This window comes from Entelurus aequoreus, linkage group LG19 (genome assembly GCF_033978785.1).
Source record: "Entelurus aequoreus isolate RoL-2023_Sb linkage group LG19, RoL_Eaeq_v1.1, whole genome shotgun sequence".
Lineage (NCBI taxonomy): Eukaryota > Metazoa > Chordata > Actinopteri > Syngnathiformes > Syngnathidae > Entelurus > Entelurus aequoreus.
In genome coordinates, this window is record NC_084749.1 from 46,202,997 (window position 1) to 46,218,723 (window position 15,727).

Here is a 15,727-nt window from a genome sequence, read left to right on the forward strand (position 1 = left end):
ACTAGTTTAAAGTTATCTTCATTGAAAAGTACAGTGCTTTTCCTTCAAAAATAAGGACATTTCAATGTGACCCCAAACTTTTGAACGGTAGTGTACATCCAACACAATTTCCCAACTCATATGGAAACGGGGTTTGTATATGGATTGCTTCATCGATATGATTTGTCACTGTGTAGGACCTAGCTGTGGGCTTGGACGTAGATGGGGGTAAAGTGAAGGATCCTATGCGGACTCTGCTGCCAGTGCTCCTGCACCCATACAGCACCTATGACAAGATCAGAGCTGTGCTGCTTTACATCTTCAGCCTCAATGGTACATTTATATTATTGTTCTCAGCATCAATCTCATCTTTTTAAGTCTGTTCCACGCAATGGAATTAGGGCCCTATTCTCCCGTTTGAGCTTAAGTGTTTTTTTTTACGCGCTTGAAGTTATGGACGTTCCTCTTATTTGTATTTTCTCATCCGGGCTGCGGATAAGTAAGGCAAAAATTGCTGAAGTATGGAATAAAGGCGGGCTCTTTACTAATGAGGCTGACTTAGCTGTGACGCCATTTTTTCCTTGGTTGCGTGAAAATACTGGCACATGGAGTTTTACCAACACTCTTGATTCTCATTGAAATCCATTAAAAGGATAATACTTTAAATTTGAAAAGGCTGTATCAATCCAGGCAGAGTTTACGTGTGTCACCATGGTGATGTAGTGTGTTTATGGACACTACAACAGCTTCCCCTCCCTGTTTGAATGTGAATAGTAATATATCAATGAAACTTTATAAAATATAATTCCTTTATTGTCATTTTTATCGTAGTTAACAACTAAATTTAGTGTAATTCATCAGTGCAATAAAAAATATATATATATATCACAACAACAGTCACACACACTTATTTACTTATTAAAACTACTTTGATAGTTCTGTTTAGTAGAAATGTTTGTGAAACTGTGACGCGTGCGTGCGTGACATTAACAGAATGGCATTATTGATGATTTAATGGATGGATGGATGGATTAAAATGTATAGCTCTTTCCTTTTATCCTGCTTTGACTTTCTTGTTGATCAAATGTGTTAAATTAAGTGACTATTGATGATTGTTGATCACCTTCTCATCATATTATAGACACTATTTCTACTAAATAATCACATAGTTCCATGATCACAGTCAAACCGAAATCGTTTTCTGCATTTAACGTTATACTATATAACGATATACGTCATTTTTTGTTTTATGTCGTGGTTTCAAGCCCCTCTGCTGTTCCACTTATGCATGAGACACAGCAGGTTAAAAAAATGTTTTTTTAAATTTTGCTAGTTAATTCAGATTGGCTATACCAGGGGTCGGCAACCTTTACCACTCAAAGAGCCATTTTGGCAAGTTTCACAAATTAAAGAAAATAATGGGAGCCACAAAAAAAAAATTAAAATTTAAAATGAAAAACACCGCATACAAAGCTCTTTGTGCTATGTTAACTAGGGGTCTCCAACACACGCACCGGCATGCACTTTAATGTGGAAATTTGATGTTAGTGCGGCCCGCGAGTTTTGAATGAATGGCGCTTGATAGCGTCATACTTGCCAACCCTCTCATTTTTCCCGTGAGACTCCCGAATATCAGGGCATGATGACATTGTTTTTGGCGCCCTCTCCAGTCTGCCCTAGCAGTGTACCAGCTCGACCACATGTAGAATGCAGTTTCAGCTTGTTCACGTAAGTGACAGCAAGGCGTACTACCTCAGCAGCCACACATTTTAGACTGACAGTACCAATACCCAGAATCCCATGCAGCTCTAACTCTTCCGCTCAACCAACGCACGGAGAGGGGGGGGTTGATGTGTGGGGGGATTTGGTGGTAGCGGGGGTGTATAATGTAGACCGGAAGAGTTAGGGCTGCATGGGATTCTGGGTATTGGTTGTGTTGTGTTTATGTTGTGTTACGGTGGGATGTTGTCCAGAAATGTGTATTTCATTCTTTTTTGGTGTGGGTTCACAGTGTGGCGCATATTTGTAACGTAACAATGTTAAAGTTGTTTGATACGGCTACCGTGAGTGTAAGCTGTGTGGCTGAGTAAGTATGCTTTGCTGTCTCCTATGTGTGCAAGTAAAAGCAACATACAACTTGTGGCCGGGCTGGCACGCTGTTTGTAAATGCTATAGAGGACAGTTACTGCAGTGCAATTAGGACACTCCCTTTATTTAGTAATTAGAGTGTAAATAGGATTATATTTTCCCTGGGAGCTACCTATGAGAGACACTGAGATCCATAAATCTCCTGGGAAAATCGGGGGTGGGGGTCGGCAAGTATGTAGCTGAGCCGCATCAGAGTGGTCAAAGAGCCGCATGCGGCTCCGGAGCCGCGGGTTGCCGACCCCTGGGCTATACCTTCCTTTTATCCTCATCTCAATGCAAGTTTGCAGTTGCATGAATTGAAGCGATCAGATTAGATTTAATAATTTTCGGTTATCATTTTAATATGTGTAGTGTACACTGCCTCCAAATTTCAAGAGCAATATAATGTTTCACCTTCCTGGGGCGCGTAAGAACAAAAGTACTTAAGTCGACGGGAGAATACGCAGAAGGCCAGATATGACAAGGAATGTCCTTATTTAAAGGTTGCGCCACCCAAAGCGCACATTTTGAAAGAAGGTGCGGAGTGACAAAAAGGGGAACTGCACTTTTTTTGGAATTTTGCCTATCGTTCACAATCATAATGAAAGACATGATGACAGATGTATATTTTTTATGCATTCTAACTTGTTAATGAACATAAATAAAAGTCTGCTTACAGCAAAGCCAATGGGAGGTCCTCTATTTCGACCATAAAATCCACTAAATATCCATTCAAAAATGCCAGGAATACTCCATTTACATTTGGTGACTTGAATATTAGCGCAGATTAACTATTTATACCGGCGCCGTGATCACTACCGTGTATCCCCATGTTTACATCATCGAATGGTCTGCTGCTTTCTCGCGCTCTTTCTCCCTGAAGTTTGTCGTAGATCATAAATCATGCATTTCACCTGGAAAGAAGTCTGAGTAGGTATTCCGACAAGTTGTTCAAAGTTAAAGTACCAATGATAGTCACACACACACTAGGTGTGGCGAAATTATTCTCTGCATTTGACCCATCACCCTTGATCACCCCCTGGGAGGTGAGGGGAGCAGTGAGCAGCAGCGGTGGCTGCGCCCGGGAATCATTTTTGGTGATTTAACCCCCAATTCCAACCCTTGATGCTGAGTGCCAAGCAGGGAGGTAATGGCTCCCATTTTTATAGTCTTTGGTATGACTCGGCCGGGGTTTGAACTCACAACCTACCGATCTCAGGGCGGACACTCTAACCACTAGGCCACTGAGTAGGTACGTTGGTACACTTTAACAGCCATTTCGACCCTGAAAACAGCGAGAGCGACATCCCTCCCCACCCATTTCTTAGTGAGGATTATGGTCATTCTTCATCTAAATGGGAATATATGCACATCCCTGCAGTCGGCATCCTAATGACAGCAGACATTGTATAGTAAGTGATGTTTTATTATGTGTATTGGCTCTCATGACGTCTGCAGTGAGTAGTAATCAGTGATGAAGAAGCATTTATTTAATATTTAGAATGCACATAATGATTGTGAACAATAGGCAAAATTCCAATTAAAGTGCAGTTCCCCTTTAAATTGAGGGGGAAAATGCTGCGCACCCATTATCCGCGCAATTGCACACCTCTTTTCACTTAAGCCTATAGTAGAATAAGGCCCATAAAGAAAGATGAATGTAGACCTAATTAATGGGCAAACCTGGTTTTGCTGATTCCCCCTGCTGGCTGGTTGCAGTGTTAGAATAGAATAGAATTGACTTTATTGTCATTATATTTGCATATAACCAGATTAAGGACTCCAATTTAAGGTGCGGTAGTGGAAACAAATATGGGGAAAAAAGGAATTACACAAGAAGTAATGAAGATAAAAAATAAGAATTGAAATAAACAGACTACTATCCAATAAAAATAATAAGCAATCCTGTACAATATACAGAACAAGACAAGAGTACCATACACCAGGGGTGTCCAAAGTGCGGCCCGGGGGACATTTGCGGACCGCAGCTAATTGTTTATCGGCCCGCCACACATTCTGGAAATGCCATTACAAAAATAAAAATAAAACATAAAAGAAAGTGGAATGAGGTGAAATCTCACTAGTAAAAGGTGCAATGTTGACACAAAGCTGCCATGCAGGCTGTTTTTTTTTCTTTTGTCTATCTTTATTTGTATTTTTTTGCCATTGCTCAAAAAAAATAAAAATAACAATGTTATAATGACTTATTAACCTATTCAAGGCTCCAATTATTTCAAATATTAAAATGTTTTATGTGGAAAATATTGCATATATATTGCATATGTTTTTGTATGTTGCCATACAAAAACATCAACGTTTTCTTTGACAAAAGAGCATAAAACAAACAAGATAATAGTTCACATGTAATATTCAGGTAACATGACCCTTTATGATCCCGGGAGCCCTAAAGGTAAAAAAAAAAATTTAAAAATCCATATACAGTATTTTGTTATGGTTTGAAAATGAAAAATATCAAAATGGCCGCCGCATGCTTTAATTTTTCCGTGTGCGGCCCTCAGTGGAAAAAGTTTGGACACCCCTGCCATACACATTGTGGTTATCAGCAGCACAGCAGTACTTGGACATCTTTGTGAGATAAATATGAGAGAATCCATTGCAATGAGTTGTAAGTATAAACTGTATGTGTTTGTTTCACACGTATTGATAGGAACAACAGATGAGAACTTGAGCAAACTCATCCAACATGTGAAGATCGAAGAAGAGAGAGAGTTCATCCTCAACTGGAAAGAACTGGGAGTCCCCATCATCACATCTGTAAGTGGAGAATCATAGTTGGTGAAATTAACTGTTGCAAATGTTTAATTTGAAATAAAAGCCATTTTTTTATCATTCTAATTGATTTGATGTGTAGCCTTGTTTTCAATGATATTCCAAATCATGGTCGTTGATGCTTATACTTTTGATTTCAGCCCAGTTTTTTTTCTCGCAAACCTACCAGACGTGATCGTTCTCAGGATGAGACGTACAACCTTTCCAGGTGGACACCTGGCATAAAGGATGTAATGGAGGTCAGTCAAATGTTGGTTTTTGCTGCATTTACATTTAGAAACTCTGCCAACTCTGTGAATTCATCATCAGCCGTCACTCGAACGAGTATGACGATCCTCCTGGTATGGGTGTATCCCTTTATGGAGGATGCCTGTGCGTGACTATGTTTAACGTGGGGAGACTGGTGCACAGACACTCACCACACCACCCTTGACAAAATCTGGTCAGGCTCCAGTGGCATGGAGTCCAAGACGACCGGGGACCCTTTTCTGCTGCAGCCTTCTTCTGCCATCGCAGCCGTTGTGGTAGTTCTTAAATCTACCGTCTTCCGCCTGCTCTGCCGTTGAGGTCCTCACCGTATCCCTGGCTAGGGGGCAGTCAGGTACTAGGCCTTTGCCAAGGGCCACCTGGGGTAACAGTAGTAAAGGGGTTAACCTCCTAGTGCCCCAAGACCCCATAGAGGAGCCTCCACATGCCCAGGACACTTCTGACTTTGTGAAACTTTAGACTTTTTGCTGGGTGCGTTTTGGACATGCTGGGCATCCAGGGACTTGCGCGGCCGGCGGCGGGACTTGTGGGACTTGAATGCGGGTGTGATTTTTTTAAAATTTTGTGGACTTTTGCCGACTTTTCCAACTTTTCTCCCCCACTTCCCGTGGTACTTTGCTGGGTGTGTTTTGAACATGTTGGGCATCCCGGGACTTGTGGGACTCGAACCCGGGAAAGACTTTGGTCTTCTGACGTATTAATTATGTGAATTGATACGTCAGAAGACCTAAGTTGCTGCTTAGTAACTTTAGTGAGCACACAATATGATGTAAACTGAATTTAAACAAAACCTTAACATCTCTTCGTTCAGGTCAATCAGATTGACTGTTCACTCAATACTACTGTGAATGGTGTAGTTTATCTGATTCAGGTCATTGGTGTGTCCTTTTTATTTATCTGTGTGTAAAACGCCTACTGTATATGTTAAACAATACACTATATTGCCAAAAGTATTTGCCCACCCATCCAAATGATGAGAATCAGGTGTCCTAATCACTTGGCCCGGTGTATAAAATCAAGCACTTAGGCATGGAGACTGTTTCTACAAACACTTGTGAAAGAATGGGCCGCTTTCAGTGATTTCCAGCGTGGAACTGTCATAGGATGCCACCTGTGCAACAAATCCAGTGGTGAAATGTCCTCGCTCCTAAATATTCCAAAGTCAATTGTCGGCTTTATAATAAGAAATTGGAAGAGTTTGGGAACAACAGCAAGTCAGCCACCAAGTGGTAGGCCACGTAAACTGACAGAGAGGTCAGCATAGTGCAAAGACTTTCTGCACAGTCAGTTGCTACAGAGCTCCAAACTTCTTGTGACCTTCCAAATTAGCCCACATACAGTACGCAGAGAGCTTCATGGAATAGGTTTCCATGGCTGAGCAGCTGCATCTAAGCCATACATCACCAAGTCCAATGCAAAGCGTGGGATGCAGTGGTGTAAAGCACGTCGCCACTGGACTCTAGAGCAGTGGAGACGCCTTCTCTGGACTGATGAATCACGCTTTTCCATCTGGCAATCTGATGGGCCAGTCTGGGTTTGGAGGTTGCCAGGAGAACACTACATTTCGGACTGCATTGTGCCAAGTGTGAAATTTAATGGAGGAGGAATTATAGTGTGGGGTTGTTTTTCAGGAGTTGGGCTTGACCCCTTAGTTCCAGTGAAAGGAACTTTGAATGCTCCAGGATACCAAAACATTTTGGATATTTCCATGCTCCCAACCTTGTGGGAACAGTTTGGAGCGGGCCCCTTCCTCTTCCAACATGACTGTGCACCAGTGCACAAAGCAAGGTCCATAAAGACATGGATGACAGAGTCTGGTGTGGATGAACTTGACTGGCCTGCACAGAGTCCTGACCTGAACCCGATAGAAACACCTTTGGGATTAATTAGAACGGAGACTGAGAGCCAGGCCTTCTCCACCAACATCAGTGTTTGACCTCACCAATGCGCTTTTGGAAGAATGGTGGAAAATTCCTAAAAACACACTCCGTAACCTTGTGGACAGCCTTCCCAGAAGAGTTGAAGCTGTAATAGCTGCAAAAGGTCATATTGAACCCTATGGGTTAGGAATGGGATGGCACTTCAAGTTCATATGTGAGTCAAGGCAGGTGGCCAAATACTTTTGGCAATATAGTGCATGTTGAACATTAACATATTAAGGTGCACCTGATCAATTACACCAGTTTTGTAGAACAGTCACACCAGTTATCATACATTCTTACTAGATGTCATTATTAAGGCACCCAGGTTTTTGCAGATGACACAACTGAAAGGACAACTGTGTACTTTTCAGGATGCTGTGGAGAACAAACTTGACACTCGGGAATGGCCCCACCAATCTGAGTGTCCAACAGCTTGGAATGGTTCTGGAGCTGTCAGGTGGGTTTGAAAGGGAGGGCAAAAAATGACATGTAGCGTCTGGGAGTGTAAAATACTTGGTGATATAATTCACATGTATGATCTATGTTTTGCCATATACTAATATCGCATGACGTGTATGAGGCAGAATCCCCATGACAGCACATTGTCACCCTCTAGTGTTGACTATCAACCACTGAAACGTTTTGCACATAATGACTATTTCTACTATATTCCCAGAAACTATTCTTTGTGTTACAGTGCACGTCAGAAGCACAAGTCTAGTGCTCAGGACGAACGTCGAACGGGCTCGCGCCTCATCGTTTTTGTCATCGGAGGAATCAGCTACTCGGAGATGCGCTGTGCATACGAGGTCACCCAGGCAGTCAAGTCCTGTCAGGTCATCATAGGTGGGCACTGATACATACCCCTCATTACCTCTGACCACAGTTTAGTCGTATTTGAATTTACTCCATGCTTCTTGAAGATACACGACACAAAGTAATAAATATACATTTATTTCACCACTTTCCATAAAAATAATAATAATAATAATAATAATAGATTTTATTTGTAAAAAACACTTTACATTGAGTAAACAACCTCAAAGTGCTACAGTGTATTAAAAAAAATAAAAGTTAATAAAATATACATAAAAATAAAAACTAGAACAGCCAGATAGCTAAAACTAGTATGCATATATTCATACTTGCCAACCTTGAGACCTCCAATATCAGGAGGTGGGGGGTAGGGGGTGGGGGGGCGTGGTTGGGGGCAGGGGGCGTGGCTATTTACAGCTAGAATTCACCAACTCGAGTATTATACATATATATATATATATATATATATATATATATATATATATATATATATATATATATATATATATATATATATATATATATATATATATATATATATATATGTGTGTGTGTGTGTACGTATGAAATACTTGACTTTCAGTGAATTCTAGCTATATATATGTATATATATATATTTATTTTATTTACATAGAAAAAAATAAATAAATACTTGAATTTCAGTGTTCCGGTGGCTATCCACTAGATGGCAGTATTGTCCTGTTTAACTTCTCCGTTCATGATGAGTATATCATTTCGGCCACCGTGTTCAAAGGAGAAGTCTGTTCTAAAAAATTTACAGGCAACATACCCCTTCCCCTTCAAACTGTCCTGGATGAACTGAAATTCTTAGTTTCCATTTGTTTTGGAACTTGCAAGCGTATTTCTTCATCTTGCTCGTCGACGGCGTCGCCATGTGATGTCTGTAATTTCCTCGTTCTTCTGCTTCGTCTCCTTGTTGTGTGCGCAGTTGTGCACTCTAGTCTCTAAAAGCCCTAGATGTTATGACGTCATTGGGCAGGCAAGCTGTTTATATTGTGGGAAAGCGGACGTGAGAACAGGCTGTCCCCACTCAGTCTCAGGTCCGCATTGAGCTGGAGGGGGCGTGGCCCCCAGCTCCGGCTGAATACCGGGAGTTTGTCGGGAGAAAATCTCTGCCGGGAGGTTGTCGGGAGAGGCGCTGAATACCGGGATTCTCCCGCTAAAAACGGGAGGGTTGGCAAGTATGCATATATTTTTTAAAAAAGGCTTTTTTAAAAAGAAGGGTTTTAAGCCTTTTTTAAAAGCATCCACAGTCTGTGGTGCCCTCAGGTGGTCAGGGAGAGTGTTCCACAGACTGGGAGCAGCGGAGCAGAAAGCCCGGTCTCCCATAGTTAAAACAAGAAAAACTAAAATTATTTTAAAATCTTTCAAAGGCTAGTTTAAAACAAAACATGTTATTGTTTATTTGGTTAAGAACAAACCAACCACTAAATAGCATTTTTTTTATTTTTATTATTTACAAATTGAGTCGTCAATTGCCACGTTTCGCTTCAAATATTGCAGACTACACATTAGGTTTTTTTTTTTGTGATATTGTAAAATAAGTTGTTTTTTGTAAATGGTCGTACATTAAGCATTTTCAAACATAAAAATGGCTAAATAGACAAAAAATATCAATACTAGAGTATTTTTGGCCACGAGAGGAGACCAAATCATTCATAGGCGCTGATCAGTATTGCGGCCACTGATTGGCTCAGCTTTAAGCAGCCTTGCTATCTAGGAATAATAGAGTGTAAAGGTGACTAAAATGTGTTATTTGACATGAAGAGCAGTGTTTTTCAACCTTTTTTGAGCCAAGGCACATTTTTAAAATAAATAAAATACACAGGCACACCACCAGCAGAAAATGTCAAAAAATGAAACTCCATCAGGTTGTCGTGCCTTATTTTGAGTCTGTTGTTGTTTTCCTGTGTGTAGTGCTTTAGTTCCTGTCTTGCGCTGTTATTTTGATGACCCTTCCTTCCTTTTTTGTTGGTTGTTTTCCTGTAGCAACTTCACGCCTTCCTTTGAGTACTATTGCCTGACCTGCTTTGTGTTAGCAATCAAGAATATTTAAGTTGTGCGTACGCTATCCTTCTTTGTGGGGACATTGTTGATTGTCATGTCATGTACGGATGTACTTTGTGGACGCCATCTCTGCTCCACACGCTGTAAGTCTTTGCTGTCGTCCAGCATTCTGTTTTTGTTTACCTTGTAGCAAGTTCAGTTTTGCTTTCGTTTTGCATAGCCTTCCCTAAGCTTCAGTGCCCTTTCCTTTCCCTTTTGTTCATTTTTGGTTTAATCATTGCATACCATTTTACCTGCATGCCGTAAGTCTTTGCTGTCGTCCAGCATTCTGTTTTTGTTTACTTTGTAGCAAGTTCAGTTTTTCTTTCGTTTTGCATAGCCATCCCTAAGCTTCAGTGCCTTTTCTTTTCCCTTTTGTTCATTTTTGGTTTAATCATTGCATACCATTTTACCTGCACGCCGTCTCCCGCTGTGCTCTGCATATTGGGATCACGACAAATCATGCCTGCTGCCACCTCCAGACATGGAGTATTATATGGTTAACCTACCGAACTCTATACAGGACACTCGACAAAAGCACATTATGTGCAGATTATAATTATTGATTTGCAAAAAAAAAATTTTTGGGACCAATTAGGTGATGTTGCAAAATTTCCCACGGCACACCAGACAATATCTCACGGCACACAAGTGTGCCGCGGCACAGTGGTTGAAAAACACTGATATAGAGGGCTCTCAAACATCTAAAAGGCCGTATTTTTTTCTTTTTGTTTGCACTAGCTATAACAGTATTTGATTCATAATTAATGATTCCTACTCCATGGAAATTCATTCATCGCAGTCATGTCCGGAACCAATTAAAAGTGATAAACCTGGGACGACTGTATTTTACATATACAATTATTTACAATAACCAAAAAACTTTATAATTTGAATGACCTCTTTTAGCCTATATATATATATATATATATATATATATATATATATATATATATATATATATAATATATATATATATATATATATATATATATATATATATATATATATATATATATATATATAATGTTGTACAAATATTTGATTCTGTTCAGGAATGAAAGTTAACAACAATATTCAAATCTAAAATTAAAATAATGTTTGTTATATTATTTACAAAATTTATAATTATATTCTACGTTAAAAAATATAGTAATTAAGTTAAAAGTAAAAAATAAAAAAAAATGTTAAATTAAAAAATTTAAATATAGTAATTAAATTAACAGTGATAAACGTGGGACGACTGTATTTTACATATGCATTTATTTACAATAACCAAAAAACTATATATTTGTATGGCCTCTTTTAGCCTGTATATATATATATATATATATATATATATATATATATATATATATATATATATATATATATATATATATATATATATACAGTATATGTATATTAATTAAAAGTAAAACATTTTAAAAAATTAACATTTAAAAACTAAAATATAGTAATTAAATTAAAAGTGATAAACGTGGGACGACTGTATTTTACATATACATTCATTTACAATAACCAAAAAACTATATATTTTTTATGGCCTCTTTTAGCCTATATCGGGTCGGCAACCCGCGGCTCCGGAGCCGCATGCGGCTCTTTGACCACTCTGATGCGGCTCAGCTGCATACTTGCCGACCCCCCCGATTTTCCCAGGAGACTTATGGATCTCAGTGCCTCTCCTAGATAACTCCCAGGGATAATATAATCCTATTTTCACTCTAATTACTAAATTAAGGGCGTGCCCAAATTGCACTGCAGTAATTGTTCTCTATAGCATTTACAAACAGCGTGCCAGCCCGGCCACATGTTGTGTGTAGCTTTTACTTGTACACGTAGGAGACAGCAAAGCATACTTAGTCATCAGCCACACAGCTTACACTGACGGTAGCCGTACCGTATAAAACAACTTTAACACTGTTACGTTACAAATATGCGCCACACTTTGAACCCACACCAAAAAAGAATGAAAAACAAATTTCTGGAGAACATCCCACCATAACACAACATAAACACAACACAACCAATACCCAGAATCCCATGCAGCCCTAACTCTTCCGGTCTAGATTATATACCCCCCCCCCCCCCCCCCCTCCGTGCGTCGGTTGAGCGGAAGAGTTAGTGCTGCATGGGATTCTGGGTATTTGTTGTGTTGTGTTTATGTTGTGTTACAGTGCAGATGTTCTCCAGAAATGTTTGTCATTCTTTTTTGCTGTGGGTTCAATGTGTGGCGCATATTTGTAACGTAACAGTGTTAAAGTTGTTTTATACGGTACGGCTACCGTCAGTGTAAGCTGTGTGGCTGTTGAACAAGTATGCGTTGCTGTCACTTACGTGAGCAAGCTGAAGCTGCATTCTACATGTGGTCGAGCGGGTACACTGTTTGGGCAGGCTGTAGAGGGCGCCAAAAGCAGTGCCATCACGCTCTAATACTCTGGAGTCTCCCGGAAATAATGAGAGGGTTGACAAGTATGACGCTATCAAGCGCCATTCATTCAAAACTAGCGGGCCGCACTAACATCAAATTTCCATATTAAAGTGCGTGTGTCGGAGACCCCTGGTTAACATAGCACAAAGCAATTTAAGCTTTGTATGCGGTGTTTTTCATTTGAAATTTAAAAAAAATTTTTTGTGGCTCCCATTATTTTCTTTAATTTGTGAAGCTTGCCAAAATGTCTCTTTGAATGGTAAAGGTTGCCGACCCCTGGCCTATATATATATAATGTTGAACAAGTATTTGTTTCTGTTCAGGAATGAAAGTAAATAACAATATTCAAATCTAAATGAAAAATAATGTTTGTTATATTATTTAGAAAATGTATCATTCTATTCTAGCATTAAAAATATAGTTTTAGGAAAATAGCTTCTACAAAATAAAATACCAATGCTAATTCAACCATACATTGGGTCGTGGTTTGTTAAATGTGTTATATTTAAATATCAAGTTGAATGTTTATTCTAGTGTGTCACATCTTTTTTGTTTTGATTTTTAGGCTCTTCCCACATTTTGACCCCCAACAGTCTACTGGATGATATCAAGTTCCTGAGCAAACGACCCGTGGAAATGTTCACAATAGAGGAGAGGAACAATGTCTAAAATTCTACTAATAGACCACCCAAACACCATCAACATATAAAAGTGTGCCCAACACAAACACTCGCATGGGCACCTGAAGGGAATTTATTTGTATTTTGTCATGATGGTTTCTGATATTACAGTAGACATATAAGCACATTGGACTAACTTAGTCATGTCTGTTATGGATTTACTCTACACCATTAAGAAATTGAAACGTATAGATGGATACGGTTACTGGCCTCACCCTGTCCTGGAAACATACTGGTAACTTTGATCTTTTATAAAACCACCAAAATATGTTTAATGAAGGGTGAATGAAATGAGCTAATGTATATATTGTATGTAAGCACTGATCCCTGCTCTGTCATTCTGACTTGCATTATCATCTCTGTGTATTAACACTTCCTATTGTTGTCAAAGTGTTTTTTAACAGTTATTAAGTGTTTTCTTAAACTGAACAACTGACTAATAAATGGATGAAGTGGTTCAATTTTTGCTTTTTTGTTTTTTATCTGTAGATGCGGATCAATCCAAAGGCAGTTTACATCCGGAAAATCATTTCTCAACGTTAACTAGAAATCAAGCTTTGTGACCAGTGACTCATCACCCAAAACAGGGTTAGTCAGCCCTTTGAGACACTTGTGATTTAGGGCTATATAAATAAACATTGATTGATTGATTGAGTTAGAAGGGTGACAGAATGTCTAATATGTCTCTTTTAAGACTTCCATAATCTGCATTGCAATTGACTATTTGCCACGTCAACCATTAATATGTTTGATGTGTGTACTACAAATCAGGTTAAAAGAGAAACAAAGATTGTTTTCCTAACATTTAGGACTGTAGTAGCATCACTTATAAATATAATTGACTCATTCACTCTACTTACATGATTACTTGATTAGGGTCTGATGATGCACTGATCTTGCTTCATTGCTACTCTTGAGTGACCCTTATTTTTATTTATTTGTTTTTAGTACCAATGATTGTCACACACACCCTTGATCACCCCCTGGGAGGTGAGGGGAGCAGTGGGCAGCGGCGGTGGCCGCGCCCGGGAATCAATTTTTAGTGATTTAACCCCCAATTCCAAACCCTTGATGCTGAGTATCCTGCAACAAAGAGGACTCTATAACCATGACATAAACCAGGGATGTCCAAAGTGCGGCCCGCAGGTCATTTTTTAACGGCCCATTTTAAAATACGATTAAAAAAATGAAAAAACATAAAAAGTGGTATGAAAGAGCAAACAGGTGAAATGTAACAAGAAAATGTTGCAATGTTTACTCTAATAACACAAAGCTGCCATGCAGGCTGTTTCTTTCTTTAAAAAATGATAATGAATTGAAAATCAATGTTATTATGAATTATTGACCTATCCAAGGCTCCAATTACGTCACATTAAATATTGCACTTTGAGAAAAAATTTTGGGAAAATGTTGCATATTTTGTGTTTGCCATATAAAAAATTTAGCTGTCTTTTTTTTCTTTAAAGAAGGGCTTAAAACGAAAAAACATAAACAAAAATACAACTTATAATTGACGGATAGATCTGGGGCCGTACTTATCAAGCTTCTCAGAATTACTCCTAAGAAGTCTGCTAAGAGTTGACTTAAGAGTAAATAAATTCTTCGCTGAAAGCTGCACTTAAAAGTTAGTTATCAAGCGTCTTACTCACACTTTCAGCGAAGTGTAGGACTGAATCTTAAGTGTCACACTCAGAGCTGAATTACGACATTACTATGTGCCGTAAACGCAATTTTAGGTGACGTCATTTCTGTGTCCATAGAAATGACCAATCACGGAAGGGAATCCGTTGTCTAAGAATAAAGAAATATCTTGGAAATATTTAAGTGGACAATGGGAGTGTATATTTTGACAATAAACTACAAAATAATACAAAACAAACTAGTCCCCGCCGGCACTCACGCTACCGCTCCCTCTCTTCTCTCGCCCACACACTCACTGACGTCACTCACCTCACGGCCACACACATACGCTACTGTCAGAACATTTTCTTTCCAATTCATTAATTAGGCAACTAATTTGAAACTGGTGTGGGTGGCTCTATATATACTAGCCCACTGCAGACACATGCAGAAATCAACAAGGAATCGAAAAGTATTAAATCTGTGACAAAAATAATACCCGCTCTGTCTAAACGATACCGTTTGATCAGCTGCTCGTCATCAAACAAATCCAGAACATTGTTCCGCTCCCTGAATGTTGGCGCACGTCTCTCTCGCCTCAGTGCCATCCCCTGCTGGCAACTCCTAACCACTTAAGACACCTCTGAAGGTCTCTTAAATATGGTGGAGAGTAGGAGTGATTCTTAGACTTAAGAACGTTGATAAAAAGCTTTTATTCTTAAGTTTGAGAGTAGGACTAAACTTCGCAAATTCTCAGGACTTAAGTGTAAAATGGCACTCTAAGAAGCTTGATAAGTACGGCCCCTGAAGTTGATCTCGAGATTGTGTTAAAAGTAAACAGTAAAAAAAAATGTATAATTTATTTTTTAACACTTTAATGAGTAGGGCTCTTTCGGTTCCCCAATAATTTTTGTGTGATTAGTTTTTAAGTGTCATCGCTCAAAAAATAATAATGAATTAAAATCAATGGTGTTATGAGTTATTGACATTTTTAAGGCTCCAATTATTATATAATCTCAAATATTCCA

General features: G+C 39.0%; 1 protein-coding gene across 1 annotated transcript in view; it reads left to right on the plus strand.

Annotated features, from left to right (window-relative positions):
- Window positions 1-13,540, plus strand: part of stxbp3 (syntaxin binding protein 3) — a 39,595-nt gene extending 26,055 nt beyond the window's left edge. The window contains exons 14-19 of the mRNA XM_062028584.1: window positions 177-312; window positions 4,775-4,881; window positions 5,037-5,135; window positions 7,457-7,542; window positions 7,783-7,931; window positions 12,965-13,540. Of these exons, the coding sequence (XP_061884568.1) occupies window positions 177-312; window positions 4,775-4,881; window positions 5,037-5,135; window positions 7,457-7,542; window positions 7,783-7,931; window positions 12,965-13,068 (681 nt within the window). The 3' untranslated portion in view covers window positions 13,069-13,540. The remainder of the gene's footprint in view (window positions 1-176; window positions 313-4,774; window positions 4,882-5,036; window positions 5,136-7,456; window positions 7,543-7,782; window positions 7,932-12,964) is intronic.
- Window positions 13,541-15,727: the final 2,187 nt, after the last annotated feature.